The following is a 15487-nucleotide window of genomic DNA, read 5'->3' as shown; positions in this document are numbered from 1 at the left end:
TAAAATTGGAAGACACAAAGCAAGGCCTCTGGCATCAGCCCTTCCTGAGGCTGCGTTTAGTTACGCTGCTTGTTTTGACAGGGAAGTTGCACCTGGAAGGCCTTTTTTCTTTCATCAACCATTCAAACCTTTTACATGGGTTTGAATGGTTGATGAAAGAAAAAATGCATTTTCCTGATTGCTCACTGATATTTTCATTGCCATTTTAGCTTGTCGTGTTGTCTTGTAAATAGCTTTTGGGTCACTCAAAAGTCTTGTGAATAAACTCCACTGAGATTGCTAGTTTTAGTCTTGAGAAGGCTCTATCTGCAAACACTGCCAGAGAAGCTGTAGTGTCTTTTACAGCTGCATTTCTTGTATCTGTTGCCAAGAGAATTTTCTTCTTTATTTGCTTATTTTTGGTTGTTTGTGAAACACCTCTTCCTCCTACCACTCCAGAGAAATTTAAACCCCTGAAGAAAAACAGTCTGATGATCCTTACTACATAACTCTGAGAAAACACTCTGTAGACACAACTCAGTTCCTTGTAGGCCACATGTACTTTTTATTCTTTCATCCTCTGTTTCATGAAGACAAGACATTAATATGGAAACAAAATATTTTTTATTCAGAGCTCTTCTGTTCCCCCTTTTCATTCTTCCACCTGGAGCTCCAAGTGATGCCCTGACATCCACATGTGTGATGAAAGAGGTGTAGTGTCACTCTATGAGAAGAAATGTCAGGTGGGAGATGAGCAGATGAAGTCAAACCTTTAAAATGAGGGGTGACTGGAGACTTCTTGGCTTAAAAACGTCCATCAAAAACCAAAATAAAACAAATGTTGGAAAAAGAGATCTGTAATTTTCTACCTCATTAAAACATTGTTAGGACACACTTGTGGCTGGGCAGGTTTTAGTGATGGGCTGCTCTGACTGACACCTCTAATAATTTCTGTAATTTGATTATCTCACATATCTGTGTGCATAATCTAGGGATGTGGAAGAGGTGTACTGAAGAAAATGTACTCCCCTCAGAAAGCCAAGCACATATTTATTGTGTGTCTGGTGGAGACTTGGAAGAATCCACATTGCATACAGGCAGTGTATGCAGTGACACAGCAGTTCTGTACTCTATCAGCAATTTTCATGTTTGTTATTATTTTTCCAGTAGCTTCTTGAGATTTTGCTGTTCAATGTACTGTGACAGAAAAATGCATAAAAGTTATCAAAGTACTTTGTAATTCTGGAACTGTGTGCTCTGTGAAAATACCCTAATTACTAGGAAGGAGTATTCTAAGCAATATTAATTCAGCAGTGTAATACAGAAACAAGTTGATATACATGGATTATTGCTGATAGCACAGTGTTTACTAATGTAGTCGGCATTAGGGAAAGAGAATGCAGTAGATCCTCGTTAAAAGAGTTGGCTAAAAATGCTTTATTTAAATACTTATGGGTTTATTTTTGTGATACTTGGTGAGTTTTGGTATACACTCCTATTGTGGAATTTTGCTGGTGTAGATGCTGGTTTGTAGTGAATACAAATGTGAACACTATTGGTGAACCAGTTGCCCTGGGAATTATGTTGCTTTTTTCTTCCTTTTTTAGAGTGGTTCAGTCATCTAGTCAAAGTTCAGTTGTGGTACTTTGTGACTTGCAAATCCAAACATCCATGGCCAGTAGTTGCAGAAAAACTGCTCAAAATGCATGTAGTCCTATATGGCCAAAAGATAAATTTGTTGGTCATTAAAGCCAGGTTCTTATTCTAGTCCTCAGATCAAGTCATGCCTTCCACCAGAAATTATTTCCTTAAAGTCAGTAAGTCATTAGAGCTGGCCCTAAAAAAAAAGTAAGAAAAAAAGTTTAAAATATCATTAAAATTTGTCAAAACATAATAGTTTTTAATCAGGTGTTTTACTGAAAAGATTCTCCTCTAATTCTAACCAAAACTTAACCTTGAGAAACTTGGAGGGGGAGGAAAGGAAAGAAATAAAATCGAATAATAAAAGTGTCTTAAAAACTAACATAAAATGGACAATAGAAAAGCCCAACCAGTAAATTAGGTCATCAGATTACAATCATTATCTCTACCAGTGGTATTGATTTTATTTTCTACTTGAGTGTTGCACCCAGACAAGCAAGTAGGAGAAATACAAAAATAATAGCACTCCATACTTCAAGAAGATTGGAAGGCTGTAATAACAGGAGGGCAGGAGCACCTCTCCTGTGAGGTTGAGAGACCTGGAGATGTGGAGATGTTCAGTCTGGAGAAGAGAAGGCTCTGGGGAGACCTTAGAGCACTTTCCAGTGCCTGAAAAGGGCTACAAGAGAGCTGGAGAGGGTCTTTTGCCAGGGGCATGGAGTGATAAGACAGGGGGTAGTGGCTTCAAGGTGAAAAAGAGCAGGTCTAGGTTAGATATTGGAGGAAATTCTTTACTTTTGGGGTGGTGGGGCATTGGCACAGGTTGCCCAGAGAAGCTGTGGAAGTTGGAAGTGTTGAAGGCCAAGTTGGATGGGGCTTTGAGCAGCCTCATTCGTAGAGGGTGTCCCTGTCCATGGCAGGAGAACTGGAACTAGAGGTGATCTTTAGGATCCACTCCAACCCACACGATTTGTGATTTCCAGTAGCATCACATGTCCACAATGTTTATGATTCCCTGAAGAAATGAAAGGAGATATGTCAGTTTGGTAAGAGGTGTTGCTAGGTCTCCTTTTATGTTTTTCTGAGTATGAGCAGAAGAAAATGGAGGCAAACACTGTAAAATAGTAAGCCAACCAAACTCTTCCATCAAATAATACAAAAATATGCACACACACTGAAGGGGAGAAAAGCCTGTAAGCAGCTGGGAGGACAGATAAGTAGATAGGGCTATATTTGTGTTTCTTTTATGAGTAGTAGCAAAGAAAGTTAATCTTCACAGTGTAATTATAGAGTATATAAATTTTATTTTTCAGAGGAGGCTGGAGACTGTATTTTAAAGGCTCTGACGGTGTTCACTGGAGCAGCTGAAAGAGCTGAAAATCAAGGGGATGAGGTGTCAAAGCCCTGTTAAAAACTTCATTATATTCAAGCACTTGGAGCAAGCTGGGTGCACTGTCCCAGTGTTTCTGTCTGTTCTTGGCTTGGTGAGATTTGCACGCCCACCCAGGTGGGCTGAGGCAATTTAAATGCCTCAGTGCCTGGGCTGTTTACAAATGATGCTGTGTATGGCTGAACAAGACCTTTTAATCACTGCAGGGCAACTGCTGGAAGCTGATGGGAAAGATGCCAATCAAAGTGCATTGTGACAGCCTGTCCAGGAAATCATCCACTTGATCTAACACACAAGCCTTTTTCAGTGAGTTGAAGGGAGGAAATTAATTTTAAAATGTTTTTTCATAGCTTAAATGTGGTGGTTATGGGTACATGCCAGAGAAACCCACGACAGTTTTCAGCAGGTGTGAATGAAGTAAATGCTCATCTGATTAAGCCTTTTGGGACCCAGTCTGGTTGGTGCATAGGTTGGTGTGTTTCAGTTTTCCCAATTCAGCAGCTATTTCTTAAAAAATCACCCAGAGATACTTTATAAAGGAGTACAGACTCCCATGAGCTTCAGCTTTTCTACATCACCCACTTTCCCTCATTAAAGTTCTGCAGAAGTAGGCAGGCATCCATTCACCATGTTCAGAATCTTGGTTTGGGGGCTGATCAGTAACAGGAGCCTGCAGTGCTGTGCAGGACCCTGGAAGGTGTGTCAGTCTCCAGCAGGCATTGGAATTAGGAGCTGCTTTCTCTGTAAAGGACAGACTTTGACAAGGTGAAGCAGTGCACAGGTAAATCACCTGTGGATTTGTCTGGGTCTGTGTCAGGAAGGTTGCACTGCTCTGTTCTCTTGTATGTTTAATGAGCAGCACGCTGTGCTACTTTCCTCTCCTGCTCTACATGACTTGCTGGCCTCCTCCAGAGCTGCCTGGCTGGGCCACAGCACTGCAAGGTGGGAGAGACATTCCTTAACACAATGGGAAATTGTGATCCTATTAGCTGTACCAGCAGAGAAGCTGTAAATCAGGTAGGTTTGGTTCATGATACCAAGGAGGGGAGCTCAGAGGCTGTAACTAGAGGGTACTTTCCTCCTCCAGCTTGAAGTCTTAAGTTTCCTACAATATATGTAAAAGAGATATAAGGCTATCTTAAAATCAGGATCTAGTCCTGGTTAACTGAATTTTATCCACTTAGTTTAGATCCTCATTTTAAGACATTCCTCCCACCCTGTGTTACCAGCAATAGGCAACTGCCTCCTGAGAATTTGCATCCATCTATTTCAGAGTTTCAGCTAAGTTTCCTCTCTGGAGCATCCCACAGAGAGCTGTCGCAGGGGAGAAGGCTTCCTTTGCTGCTGCCCTCAAAGCTGTGGGGTATGTAGACAACAGAGTGTGGAGAGTGTGGGTCATTATGCACTGGGGCTCTGAAAAGTGGTGGGATGGTGAGAGTAAAAGTTACTCCCCACAGCCTGAAAGTCTCACCACTACCCCCAGTTACCGACTCACCTATTTCAGTGTCAGGAGCAACAACCACCTGCTTTTCTGGGTCAGTGCTGTGAGGTGGGACAATTAGGAGAAGTTGGGCTTTACTCACTGCACTTCTGTTTTCTGTCAGTTCTAAAGAAAGGGTGACAAACTGACTGAAGCAAACCATAGCATGGATTTAGCCCAGTGGCTGCCAGTTGAATTGCACCAAATTGTATCATTTCATGTGATTGCACCATGTGGGAAAGAATAGTGCAGAGATGTAGCAGGGAAAAACTAATTAAATTATGGTCAGGGGAGGTTTATTAGCCAGATGTAAAGAAATGAATTGCTGATTTATGGCTATCTGGAATCTGTCCGTGTTTCTAAAACATGTCAGGAGGATGTGGTTGGGAGATGTTAGAGCTGGAAAGCACTCTTTAAAGTATGTTCCAGGAATAGTAAAATCTGTGAAATTTCACATAATAGGGAGTGAACTAAAGAAACCACAAGAATTGCCTCCCACACTCTGCTCCCTGGGGCAGATTCACTGACCTCTGCAAGCAAAAAAAGGAACAGAGAGTATCTGCAAAGTCCTCATGGAGTCAATATAGTAGTAAAAGAAAAAGGAGCCTGGAGGACTCTCAGCTCTATTTTTGTCTCTGCCACATAGCAACTGTGTGATCTTGGTCAAATCAATGAGGCCCCTGTGCTCTTGACTAATCAGTGAAGTTTATCTATAAAGCTGAGAACAAAAATTTTCCTCAGCCCCTATTTCTAACTTGGTGTTCTTGTCTTGTACTTTTCCATAGGTCTTGAACAAATCAGTACCATGCAGGGAAGGTTACTTAAAGGTTGATTGTCAAGTGCTTTTGTATCTTTGGACAAAAAGCTCCCTGTTCAGTGCTACATGTTACTATTTTTGTGAATGGAAATTAGAATTTAGTGGTATAGAAACATCAGTGGGACCAAAAAATTGATGCTGCCGTGGACAACATGAGCATCATCCACTGTTGTTGTTGTTTTCATTCTGTCCTTCAAAACAAAACCAGTAATCTGCCATTCACTGAACTGGAGGAAGGTGCCAGTTTTTTAACATGAAGTGACAGGATATGTCCAGAGGCAGTGGAGGAGCTGGTTTTGCATTGGCAAGATTTACGATAAGGGATTCGCATGAGTGCTGAGGCTAAAGGAAGATAAATCCCTAAAGGCAAATTCTACCAATAATTGAATTACAAAGCCGTTATCATGTGCTGAACAAAGCAACTTTATAGCTTTATTGTGACAGGATAAAGCTTGTTAGAATATTTATGCTCATAGGACAACTTTGGCATAAGGATCTCTAGGAGTACATTCCCTCTTCCACATGACTGTTGCAGCTAGTTAGTCTTTCTGTGTAACTCAGTGTATGTGGAGATGGGGATTTGCTCAAATTGGGACTAGGAAGAGGGATTGCTGAGGTCAGGAGGCATCTTAGATACATAGCTTGTTAAGAACAAAGCCATCTGTGGAATGCAGCTGAGGCACATAAGCATTTTTCATGCTGAGTAGTCAAACTGGATTTTCCAAGCAATGTCACTTTTCTGTTTGGCATTGCACTGCAGCCACATCTGAGCTACTCCCACTCAGTGCTGATAATCTCAAAATGGCCAGAACTGTGTGGATCTCATTCCATCCACCTTAGTGGAAACAGGCTGTTATGTCATTTGTCTGCCAGCCTTTGCTGCATGAACAAGTCATACCTGTTTACCCCCAAAGCAGGTGAGGTGTGGGCGTGGGCACAGGAGTCCTAATTCGGCATTTGGTCACTTCCTCTGAGACATGGAAAAGCTGCAGAAATCCTCTGTGTCCATATAATGAATGAGGGATGTTCACACTGGTTTTGTCTGTGAAAAGGGCATGGTAGGATTTGGCATTCTGGGCCATTTGCATCAAAGATCCTGTAAAATAACAATGTCTGCTACTGCCTGTCTTAAAAGATGTTTGATGTTGGCTGCTGTGAGCATGTATGATACAAGAAATACATATGAAAAGATTGCCATTGAGTTTCTTGTGTATATAGTCCCAGATACAGTGTGTCTGTGTCTGAAGTCAAGCATCCAGAACCAAAGGCACCCAAAGCTGCTTTCCAGAATGCACAAACCCCTGAGACGCAGCCCTTATTGTCTGGTGTTTTGAGTTCATTGTTTATGAAAAAATGGTAGTTTGAAATTAGGTGCAGCAAGTAGCTTTTGCTTTCTTCACAATGATGCCTTTTTGCAGTTCTGAGTGGTCTGACTGCATTGCAAGCCTCATCAGTTCCCAGCATCCATAAACAATTGCTTTTGTCCCTAGAAGTGAAAAAAGATAGAAGAGGTGGAAACCCCAGGATAACAGGGTCTCTATTGAATTTTCTTGGCTCAGAGGAGCTGACGGGCCAAGGAAGCCAAGGTTTTAGAAATGTTTCAGACAGAGAAGATGGCAAGGGGTTGGTCACTGCAGAAATATGCCAACTAGCATTTACTGTGCTATGGGCAGTGCCAGGCTGCTTTTGTTTAGTTCAGCCTAGTTCCAAACCAGGGGATGATTTGGGGTCTTTTCCCTGTGTCGCTTCTCACGGTGGATGCGGAATCTGCATTCAGAGCAATTACTGTGCTGCAGCCAGTGCTATCGATTTGTGAGGCTCTCGAGTGCAGATAACTACTTAGCAGGCTTGATAGTGATTAAAATTTTAGGAAGCAACTTTGCAATAGGACCGTGGGGGTCCTAAATTTTTCAAAATGTAAGCATCTTCAGTGTAAAGGCAGTGGGATCACTGCCTTGCACTCTCTTTGGCTTTTCTAAATCCTCCTTTTCCCAAAAGATTTTCTTTTCTTTTTCTTTTCCTTTTTCTTTTTTTAAAACATCCAGACAATTATACCAACAAAACACTTGAAGTTAATCACAAAAATACAATAAGCACCATTCAACAGTAAGCCTTGCAAGGATATCCCTGGTGTCCTTAAGTTTCTGGGAGTATTACAGAAAGCCTGAGATTAAAGGGACGGACAAAGGACATGCTGGCATTTTACCACAAAGTGAAAACATAGACTGAGGCAAGAAGAAAAGTTTGTGGGTATATGAGTGTTTGGTCTTTGAGAGCAGATGCTGAAAGGGAAGAATGGGTTTGAGAAATATGAGAAGAAAGCACTGCCAGCATAGAGAACAGAAGTTGCTCAGAACAGGGAATGGCTAATTTGGGACTATTGTTTGTTTTTAGAGAGATTTCTGAGAGAAGTCAGTAGCAGAGGGGGTCCCAGAATGTTGTTGATGTGTTCCCCTGTTCTTTGTAGGGTGCTTGGTTTATCAGCTGTTGAGCACACAGCACTGTTCCTCATCTACCTTGGGAAGCAGTGCATTGCCCATGTTGCACTGACCATGTGCACACAAGATAATGAGGTACAGTGGGCACTTGCATTAAGTTACAAACACTGAGTTGGAGGCTTTGGTGCTCTCCTGGGCCCATCCAGCATGTAGTTTCCTTCTTCCACATGTGAAGCTTGTTTTTTTTTGATCATCCTATCTTTGGTTTAAGAACCTTCCAGTCTGGTCAGAAATGGAATTTCTTTGTAATCAGTTATTCATTCTTTTTTCATATTGACACCATGGGTTTAAAACTGTTACTTAATACTCAGTCTTGTAGAAGTACATTGACTTTCTCAGCTTCTAAGGATAATGCTTTTGGTTTTTTCCCCAGCCATGAAGGAGACAAGAAAACCCTCTGATAGACTAGCGGGATGCTTGGTAGTGTTGTGATTGATTTGGTTGACATACTGAAAATTCAGGAATTCTGATATACATCCTACAGTTCCTAGCACCTTTTTTCCAGTAGATGCTTTAGGAACAGATTGTCCTATGGATGTGAAAGGATATGTCTGTCTTCCTAGAGAGAGTGTGTTCTCAGGGGCTGCACAACCAAAAGCACGATATTTATCTCCTGTATATGCTCACTGTGGTCAACATTACATTTCATAATGTCTCCTAGGCTTTTATATGTTCTAGAGTAAATAATAAGGCTGATGTAAGCTATATAAAACATTTCTCAGAAAAAGGACTGTTCAGGACATTCAATTACCCCTTTAATTGCAATCCATATTTCATCTGTAATTTGTGTTTTTAAAATTAGATATTAAACATATTTCAGGTCTGTTGTGTTTCCTATTTTGGGACCTTTATGTGATCACATGTGAGTGTCTGTAGTGTGGGTGTCCAGACATCTTAAATTCAATGGAGAGAAACAGGCCTTTCCAGGAAAAATTCTCACAAAGTCGTATCTAACACTGTTCAGCTGATCCAGAGTGAAAACTGCCTGTTTCATCTCTCTGCCTGCAAAGAGAGCTGAGTGGGATTAGTTAAAGCTGTACATCTGTGATGTACAGCTGGGTAAGATGAATATTACTTTATGTGGCTTTTCAGGTGGTATGGAGAGATGTATAAAGAAATAGCCTAGGGCTACCATGGAACAAGACAGCCTGATCCAAAAAATGTGACATTACAAAAATGCTGGTCAGTAAGCTCTCAGCAGAATCCAGATGGAACTGGTATGTTTCTGGCTGTCAGCTCTGTTCAGTTAATAATTATTTGAGCAGATGTGTATTTGTAGTTTTCTTGTTCTTTACAACTGATTTTTCATGTTGGCATATAATATTATGGGCCTGACCATGACCTTGTGCTGTCACAAATAAAGCTAGTTGTATATCGAAGCAATGAAATGTGTACTTTCTAATGTAGGGAGAAAGATCTGGCAGATAGGAAGTCATGGATATGGCTCTTGACTATACCCCAGATGCCCTCTTTGACTTTATTAATTTCCTCCTCTGGACCTTACTTTTCATCTTTGTCGTCACATTCCTAAGGTGCAGGGGTTAGGAGACATCAGAAGAAAGGAAGTCCTGGAGGTTTGTCTCCAGCTTGTTTCAGCTGGCCTTGTTCTGTGCCCCCTTGGGACAACTGATGGTTTAATTCTACCTTGAACTGAAGCTACTACAGTCCCAATACTGGCTGAGACTAAGTAATATGCAGGTGATTATTTTCAGGGCTTGAGGGATCCAGATCTTTATATGCTGCTCTTATGGCACCTAAAAGTTTGATGTAAATTATGGCTCATAAAATTGGCTGTCTTTGCCTGAGAAGATGCAAAAGGTGTTTCTCTTGGGGTTAGAATAATATTGTGAGTAGGAAATTCACAAAACACCTGAGTGCAGACTCATGTACTTGGCTGGATGAGCACCATCGTTGCACTCTTAAGAGGCAAAATATTCAAATTTGTGGAATCGATTCCTTGTTTCTTTGGAGAGTTCACATCCCCTGAAGGTGAGGTCAGGAGGAGGAATGGACTGACAAAGCTGAACTGTGTCTTCTGCAATAGCTCAGTTCCAATGATGGGCTATTCCAATATTCCAGTTCCAGTATTTAAATCCCACTTAAATAAACAAGAATAAAGAGGAGTTATGCTAGATTTGTCCTTGTGCAGATTTTTTAGAGCTGTTTGTCACTGGCATCTGTCTATCTTGAACTGAATTGTAATGAGCAGGCCCCACATTTTGGCCCTAAATCTGCTGATCATAGCAGGCCTAATAAAAATGCCTTTAGAAAGTGCTTCCTTCCCCCCTCACTTGGTGTCAATTGTCAGGAAGCAGAGATTTTAAGTGGAAGTTGGATGTTTAAGGAAATAACACCTTGCCATAAACTTTATTAAAAATGGAGAAGAGGTAAAAGCAATGCTGGTTCAGAGTATTTTCTGAACTTCAATCCCCAACAAAGGAGAACGGAACCTTTTCCAGCTAGTGAATTGCTATATATTTTGTCAAGCAAAGGTAAGGATTAATCAGGACACAGTCTTGTTAACATTTTTATAATAGTTATTAGTTAATGCACATGATGATTAAGTACTGGAGGTGCCTCTGATTGCAGTCAGTGGGAACTGAATTAAGGTCTAAATCACTGTTTGAATCTCTTTTCTGATTTCCTGAAAAATAATGAGGGTTTGAAGAGAACATCTAATTTTTCTATCACTGGAAATGAATGTGTGTGTTCCTTCATGCTTCTATTAACTAGGAGGTCAGGCAGCTGACAAGAAACTGGTTGTTTAACCCTCAGCTTTAATCCAAGATTGTGACTTGGGTGATAGGATCAAGACCAGAAACAAGGCAGGTTGTCAGAGATGCTGCTGAGGCAGCTCTACAGTGGGATTGGCACCGAGAGCAGTCGTGCATCATTCAGGCTCTCCATCAAACCACTGCCCATTTGGAATCTTCCAGGGAATTGATGAGGCCACCAGTGCCAGTCCAGGGGAACCTCAACAATGGAAGTGAAGTTTAATTCCATAAACTCCTTATTTGCAGTGCTCAATGCCTTTACTTTGTTACTTGGTAATTCAGAGGGAACAAACAGTGATTTCCAATGTGACACTTTTATTAATGGAATACTGTTTTTATTAGATCAGAAGTGATAAAATGTCTCAGGATAAAATGAGGTTTTAAAACTTCTTAATTAATGAGGGAACATTGATCATTAAGAGTGTCAATTAAGCAAATGTGCATAAAATGTCCAATATAAAGGAACAGCTATAATTAGTATGCTGGCAAATACTATTATCCCATCAATTAAAGTCTTCTGTATTCCACCATGAACTGAAACGCATCCTTCTGACCAAACAAGGAGAAACATCAAAATTTCATGTGCCAACAAGAAGAGGAATGAGTCTCCAGGTGGAAAGAAGCTAAGTAAAGGGGTTAGAAATAAAGAACTCATAAGTACAATGGCATTTATTAGATAAAATAGTAGAATTTCTTTAAAATATTCAAGTTCATAATAGGAAAAACTCCAAAACTATTTCAAAATTATAAGTTCTTATTTGTGAGTATGATTTTATGTCCAGCTAAACAGTATCTCCTTTGAAAGCAATATCTCAGAAATTCATGGTATATGTTGTTTTTAATGCCCTTGTCTCAATCTGCCTTTTACAGGTCTATGATGGGGAATGGAAGAGAGCCTGACCTCGTGCACCTGGAGGCAAGGACAGTGGATGGCTGTAAGTACATCAGCTTCCAAATATTGTGGTATTCTGGGCACTCCTCATATTCTTGTAACCATACAACACAACAGTAGAAATCTCACTTCTTTTAGTGATTCACTCATGTAGTACAAGGAGTTTGGCTGTTCCAATTTAGGTCTGTCAGAAGAGAAGCCTTTCCAGCAAGGCAAAAAGTTGGGTTAACCAGGCTGTGAACATGGTAAGGAGGAATAGGTGATAAGCTGTAACCCGAGTTACTACACACAACACTTTTATTTCTTCTTACATGGTTTTTATTGATGGGAGCATGACACTGAAGAGAAGTTCCTGGGTCATGAAGTCTAGCTGCTGTTTGTTCACACAGTACATAGCATTACCTTTTTCATAGCTTCATAGTTTTAGCAGACCTGGGATACTCTGCCTTAGGTGCTACCTTTGAAAAGACCCAATTAGAAACCTTTTAATGACCAGTCTGAGTGTGCTCTTCACTGATACTGCATGTCCTGCCATTGTCCTTCACTTTCATCAGCTCCTTTCCCTCTCTGCTTTGCCTCTTGGGGTGTTTTTTGGGTTTTTTTTCCTATTCCAGGAGCCTCCTTTACCTGCAGCTCCAAAATATTTTCCTAATTGGCTGTAAATTCTCTCAGGCACACTCAGCCCCCTGCTGGCCTTTTCTCCTCCCATCCAGGCTTTCTCAGGTTTATCTTTGAGCTCCACTGCCTTTGCAGATCTTTCTCCATGGATTTCTTTTCCACAACATTGAATTGCCTCAGGCAGGCATCACACTGAATGCCCAGCTGCCAGAGATCCAGTCATTTTAATTCCATATTGTTTCCTCAGTAAATAGCAGTTTTCCTGCAACATAACAGGAAGGTTTTTACCATTTGCAGTACAGAAGTATTTATAATGCCTTCAATTACTTACTTTTTAAATTGATAAAGTTCCCCCTTGAATTGTACCCTCAAATGTAGTGATGCCATTTAAGATGTGCATTTTGTCATTGGAAAATTAAAAAATATCTGAAAATTTAATTGTAAGGTATTCTGGTTTTTAACTTAGGAAATTTAACTGTAAAGAGAACTTTTTTGGAATATGAATTTTGATAGTTGTGATAGAAACCATAAAGTTTTAAAGGTCTTTTCATTTCAAGAGATGTAGGATTAGTGACAGTGAAAGAATGTGTTATCTCTATTTCTTATCATTTGTGATCTATGATTATTATTTCTCCTCTCAATTTCACTCACTTGATGTGGCAGCAAGGCTGGGAACATGAGGCTTTCTATTTCTTGGGGCGTGCTAAAAGGAAATATTCTAACAGGGCAGCATCTATTTCAGCACAAAACACTGCTGTTAGAAGTCATTAAAGTTGAGGTCATTGAGATGAAGCACTACACGTGTTGTTTAGGGAGTTGTGATGCATTTGAGGGACATTCATCTCCCAGCGGGCAGAGAACAACCTGAGTGCTGGGCTCTCCTTGCTAGAACACGAGTAACTCTCTATCTCTGCTCTCTGATTATGGTCTGTCTGTGCACTTAATTTATTGTGCTTATGTACATGATGTAAAATGTTTGCAAGGACCAAAACAAGAGTTCCTCAGCAGGCATAAATCAGTACAACTTCAGTGGCATTGATTTACACCTGCCGAGGATCTGGCTAGCAATCTTCTTCTTGCGCTCTCCCTACTTTTTTGGTTTTTCCCCCCTTGGGGTTCCAGAAAAGATATCTGGAACACACTGTGTCTCATCAAAGTAGGGTGCAGGTAATGATGAGCAAGCTGAGTACAGCCTGCTCAGTTTATTTCTGTTGGTGGAGACAGATTTGCAGGGCTAATCGCTGCCTTTTATGGTTTTCATCCTGTTGTGTAAGCTTTGGAGAGCACCATGCAAAATTTCATCTTGTGGAATGTGATGCTTTTGTTTATTTTTCAAAGGCTTCAGGCCCAATCCATATCAATCTGGGGCTGAAAGCATGGTGGTAAAACTGATTTTTCTTGTTGGAAGAAGTTCATGTGAATGTTATCTCACATTTCCATTTGTACGCTTGGGTGTCCCCGGTGTTTCACTTTGATTTTGGAACAGGATCAAAGGCAAGCCAGCAAAGTCAGCAGGAATTGTGATTTTTTTTTTTTTTTTGGTCTGGCTTCAGGGCAGCACCCCAGTAAGACAATTAATCCCCTCTGGTTCTTAATCACACGATAAGCTTCTCTTTGTTACATTCACCACCACAAACAGCAGGCAGGGTGATGGTGGAAGTTAAATCTGGGTTTGTTCAAATGCATCCTAAAGTGCTTTCAGAAGGTATAAACTTAATGACACATAGGGGTTCAGGTTTGTGAAGAATACACAGGATCCTAAAATTAACAGGCTTATCTGATTTGAGCTTGGTAGGGTTATCCCAGTAAGGCCTGATTCAAGCTAATTAAATGGGAGGTAATTTTTATTCTGGTAGTGCCTACTGAGAAATCCAGACTGTTGGTGCAAATTAGAAAGATGGATTCCTACAAGGCACTTGGAAACTAACTGGGTACCCAGTGGCCCTCCAGAGAATGGCAAAACTGACTCAGGGGATGTCTGAATGACAGCTTCTGTAGACAGTAAAACAACTATTACATTTATGAGCCATACCTTTGCTTTTGTAGATAAGAGACCAATTTATTTAAAGTTTTTAATTTTTTTTAAAGTATGGATGAAAGAAGCTAAGGTGTTTTCTAATGTGCTGGCAAAGATTTAGAGAGCTCCTGATATTTAAAAAGTAGTTTTGTTTCCTTTGCTTTTCTTCTGCTGTCCTGATTTACATAGCAGCTTTTCCTACTGAAAGATAATTTAGGTGCTGCTGTGATGCAGGTTAAGACCAAAGTCTCACCTGGGGCCAGCAGACATGTTCTGCTTGCTGATCCACAGGGACTGAGCATCTGGCCAAAAGTGCCTGAATCACAAAGTTGCACTAGTACCTTAATTTCTGTTTTCACAGGAAATTGCTGGGAAGAATAAAACAATCACTGTTGTGGAAAAAATGAGTAGGCAGCCTAGCCTGGCAGTCTTTTCCTAACATAGCTACAGTGGTGAATTAATTCCCCTAGTCCCCTAAACCTGTGCAGTGATTTTTTTTTTTCTTTTCCTGGTTGTAATTAGGTTTTTTTTCTTGATCATGATTAGTATTTGTCCTGGAGAAGGACATCTGTTAGTTTTTCTCATTATAGTTTTATCCCAGAAATGGTGGAGGATATACTTCCCTGTGTAAAGAAAGATTTTTGATGCTAACATGCAATGAAGAAAGAGTAGCAGCAGGATAAAACCAGATTTGTGAATAGTTAGTAAATGGGATGGTTTCGTTTCACTGATCTTCATTACTGGTTAATTGCTTTGCAGTTGCTGAGTCCTGGAGAGTTGTGAGCATATTCCCATACCATGCATGTTTCAAAAATCAACGTTCAGACCAGATGGAAATGGATAAAGAACAGTCATTTCATGTGTTTCTCAAAAAACCAAAAGATTAAAGTACAGGAGAACATTTATTTAAACTGTGGAATTCATTGCCATGGGAGGTTGTGAATGCTGAAGATGTACCTGCCCTGCCAAGGCAACCTAGACTTGTTTTATTAGTCACTGAGGGAGAAGGGTTGCAGGCCTGGGTCTTTCAGTGACATATGTCACTACCATGTTCTTATGGGTCATTAGTTACAGGATGCCAGTCATGCTTCAAAAGCAGAAACTATCCCTAATGTCTGAGTTGCTCAGTAATGAGCTGGGATGCTCCACAGAAAATCTGTGAAACAGATAATTTACTACATTGTATAAAACTCCTGACTTGTCCCCAGTGGACTAATTGATAGAGGAAAAGACACGTTCCTCAGTGAACTAAAGACAAGAAAAATATAAATTATGCATTTGCAGAGTAGAGTGACCATTTTCTCTGACTCTCTGTGATCTGATAAGGTTTTGAGAAGACATAACTGCAAGCTTACACTAGGAAGCAGTGGATGTCAGGGTT

The 15487-nt window shown here is 40.5% G+C and overlaps 1 protein-coding gene across 3 annotated transcripts in view; it reads left to right on the top strand.

The window, feature by feature from the left end:
• LOC131561595 (VPS10 domain-containing receptor SorCS1) overlaps nucleotides 1-15487 on the top strand; it is a 256935-nt gene that overhangs the window by 170133 nt on the left and 71315 nt on the right. For all 3 annotated transcript variants that reach the window (XM_058810941.1, XM_058810942.1, XM_058810943.1), the window contains exon 6: nucleotides 11450-11514. In XM_058810941.1, the coding sequence (XP_058666924.1) occupies nucleotides 11450-11514 (65 nt within the window). The remainder of the gene's footprint in view (nucleotides 1-11449; nucleotides 11515-15487) is intronic.

This window comes from Ammospiza caudacuta, chromosome 9, assembly GCF_027887145.1.
Source record: "Ammospiza caudacuta isolate bAmmCau1 chromosome 9, bAmmCau1.pri, whole genome shotgun sequence".
NCBI lineage: Eukaryota > Metazoa > Chordata > Aves > Passeriformes > Passerellidae > Ammospiza > Ammospiza caudacuta.
This window is presented reverse-complemented; position numbering and strand designations above follow the sequence as displayed.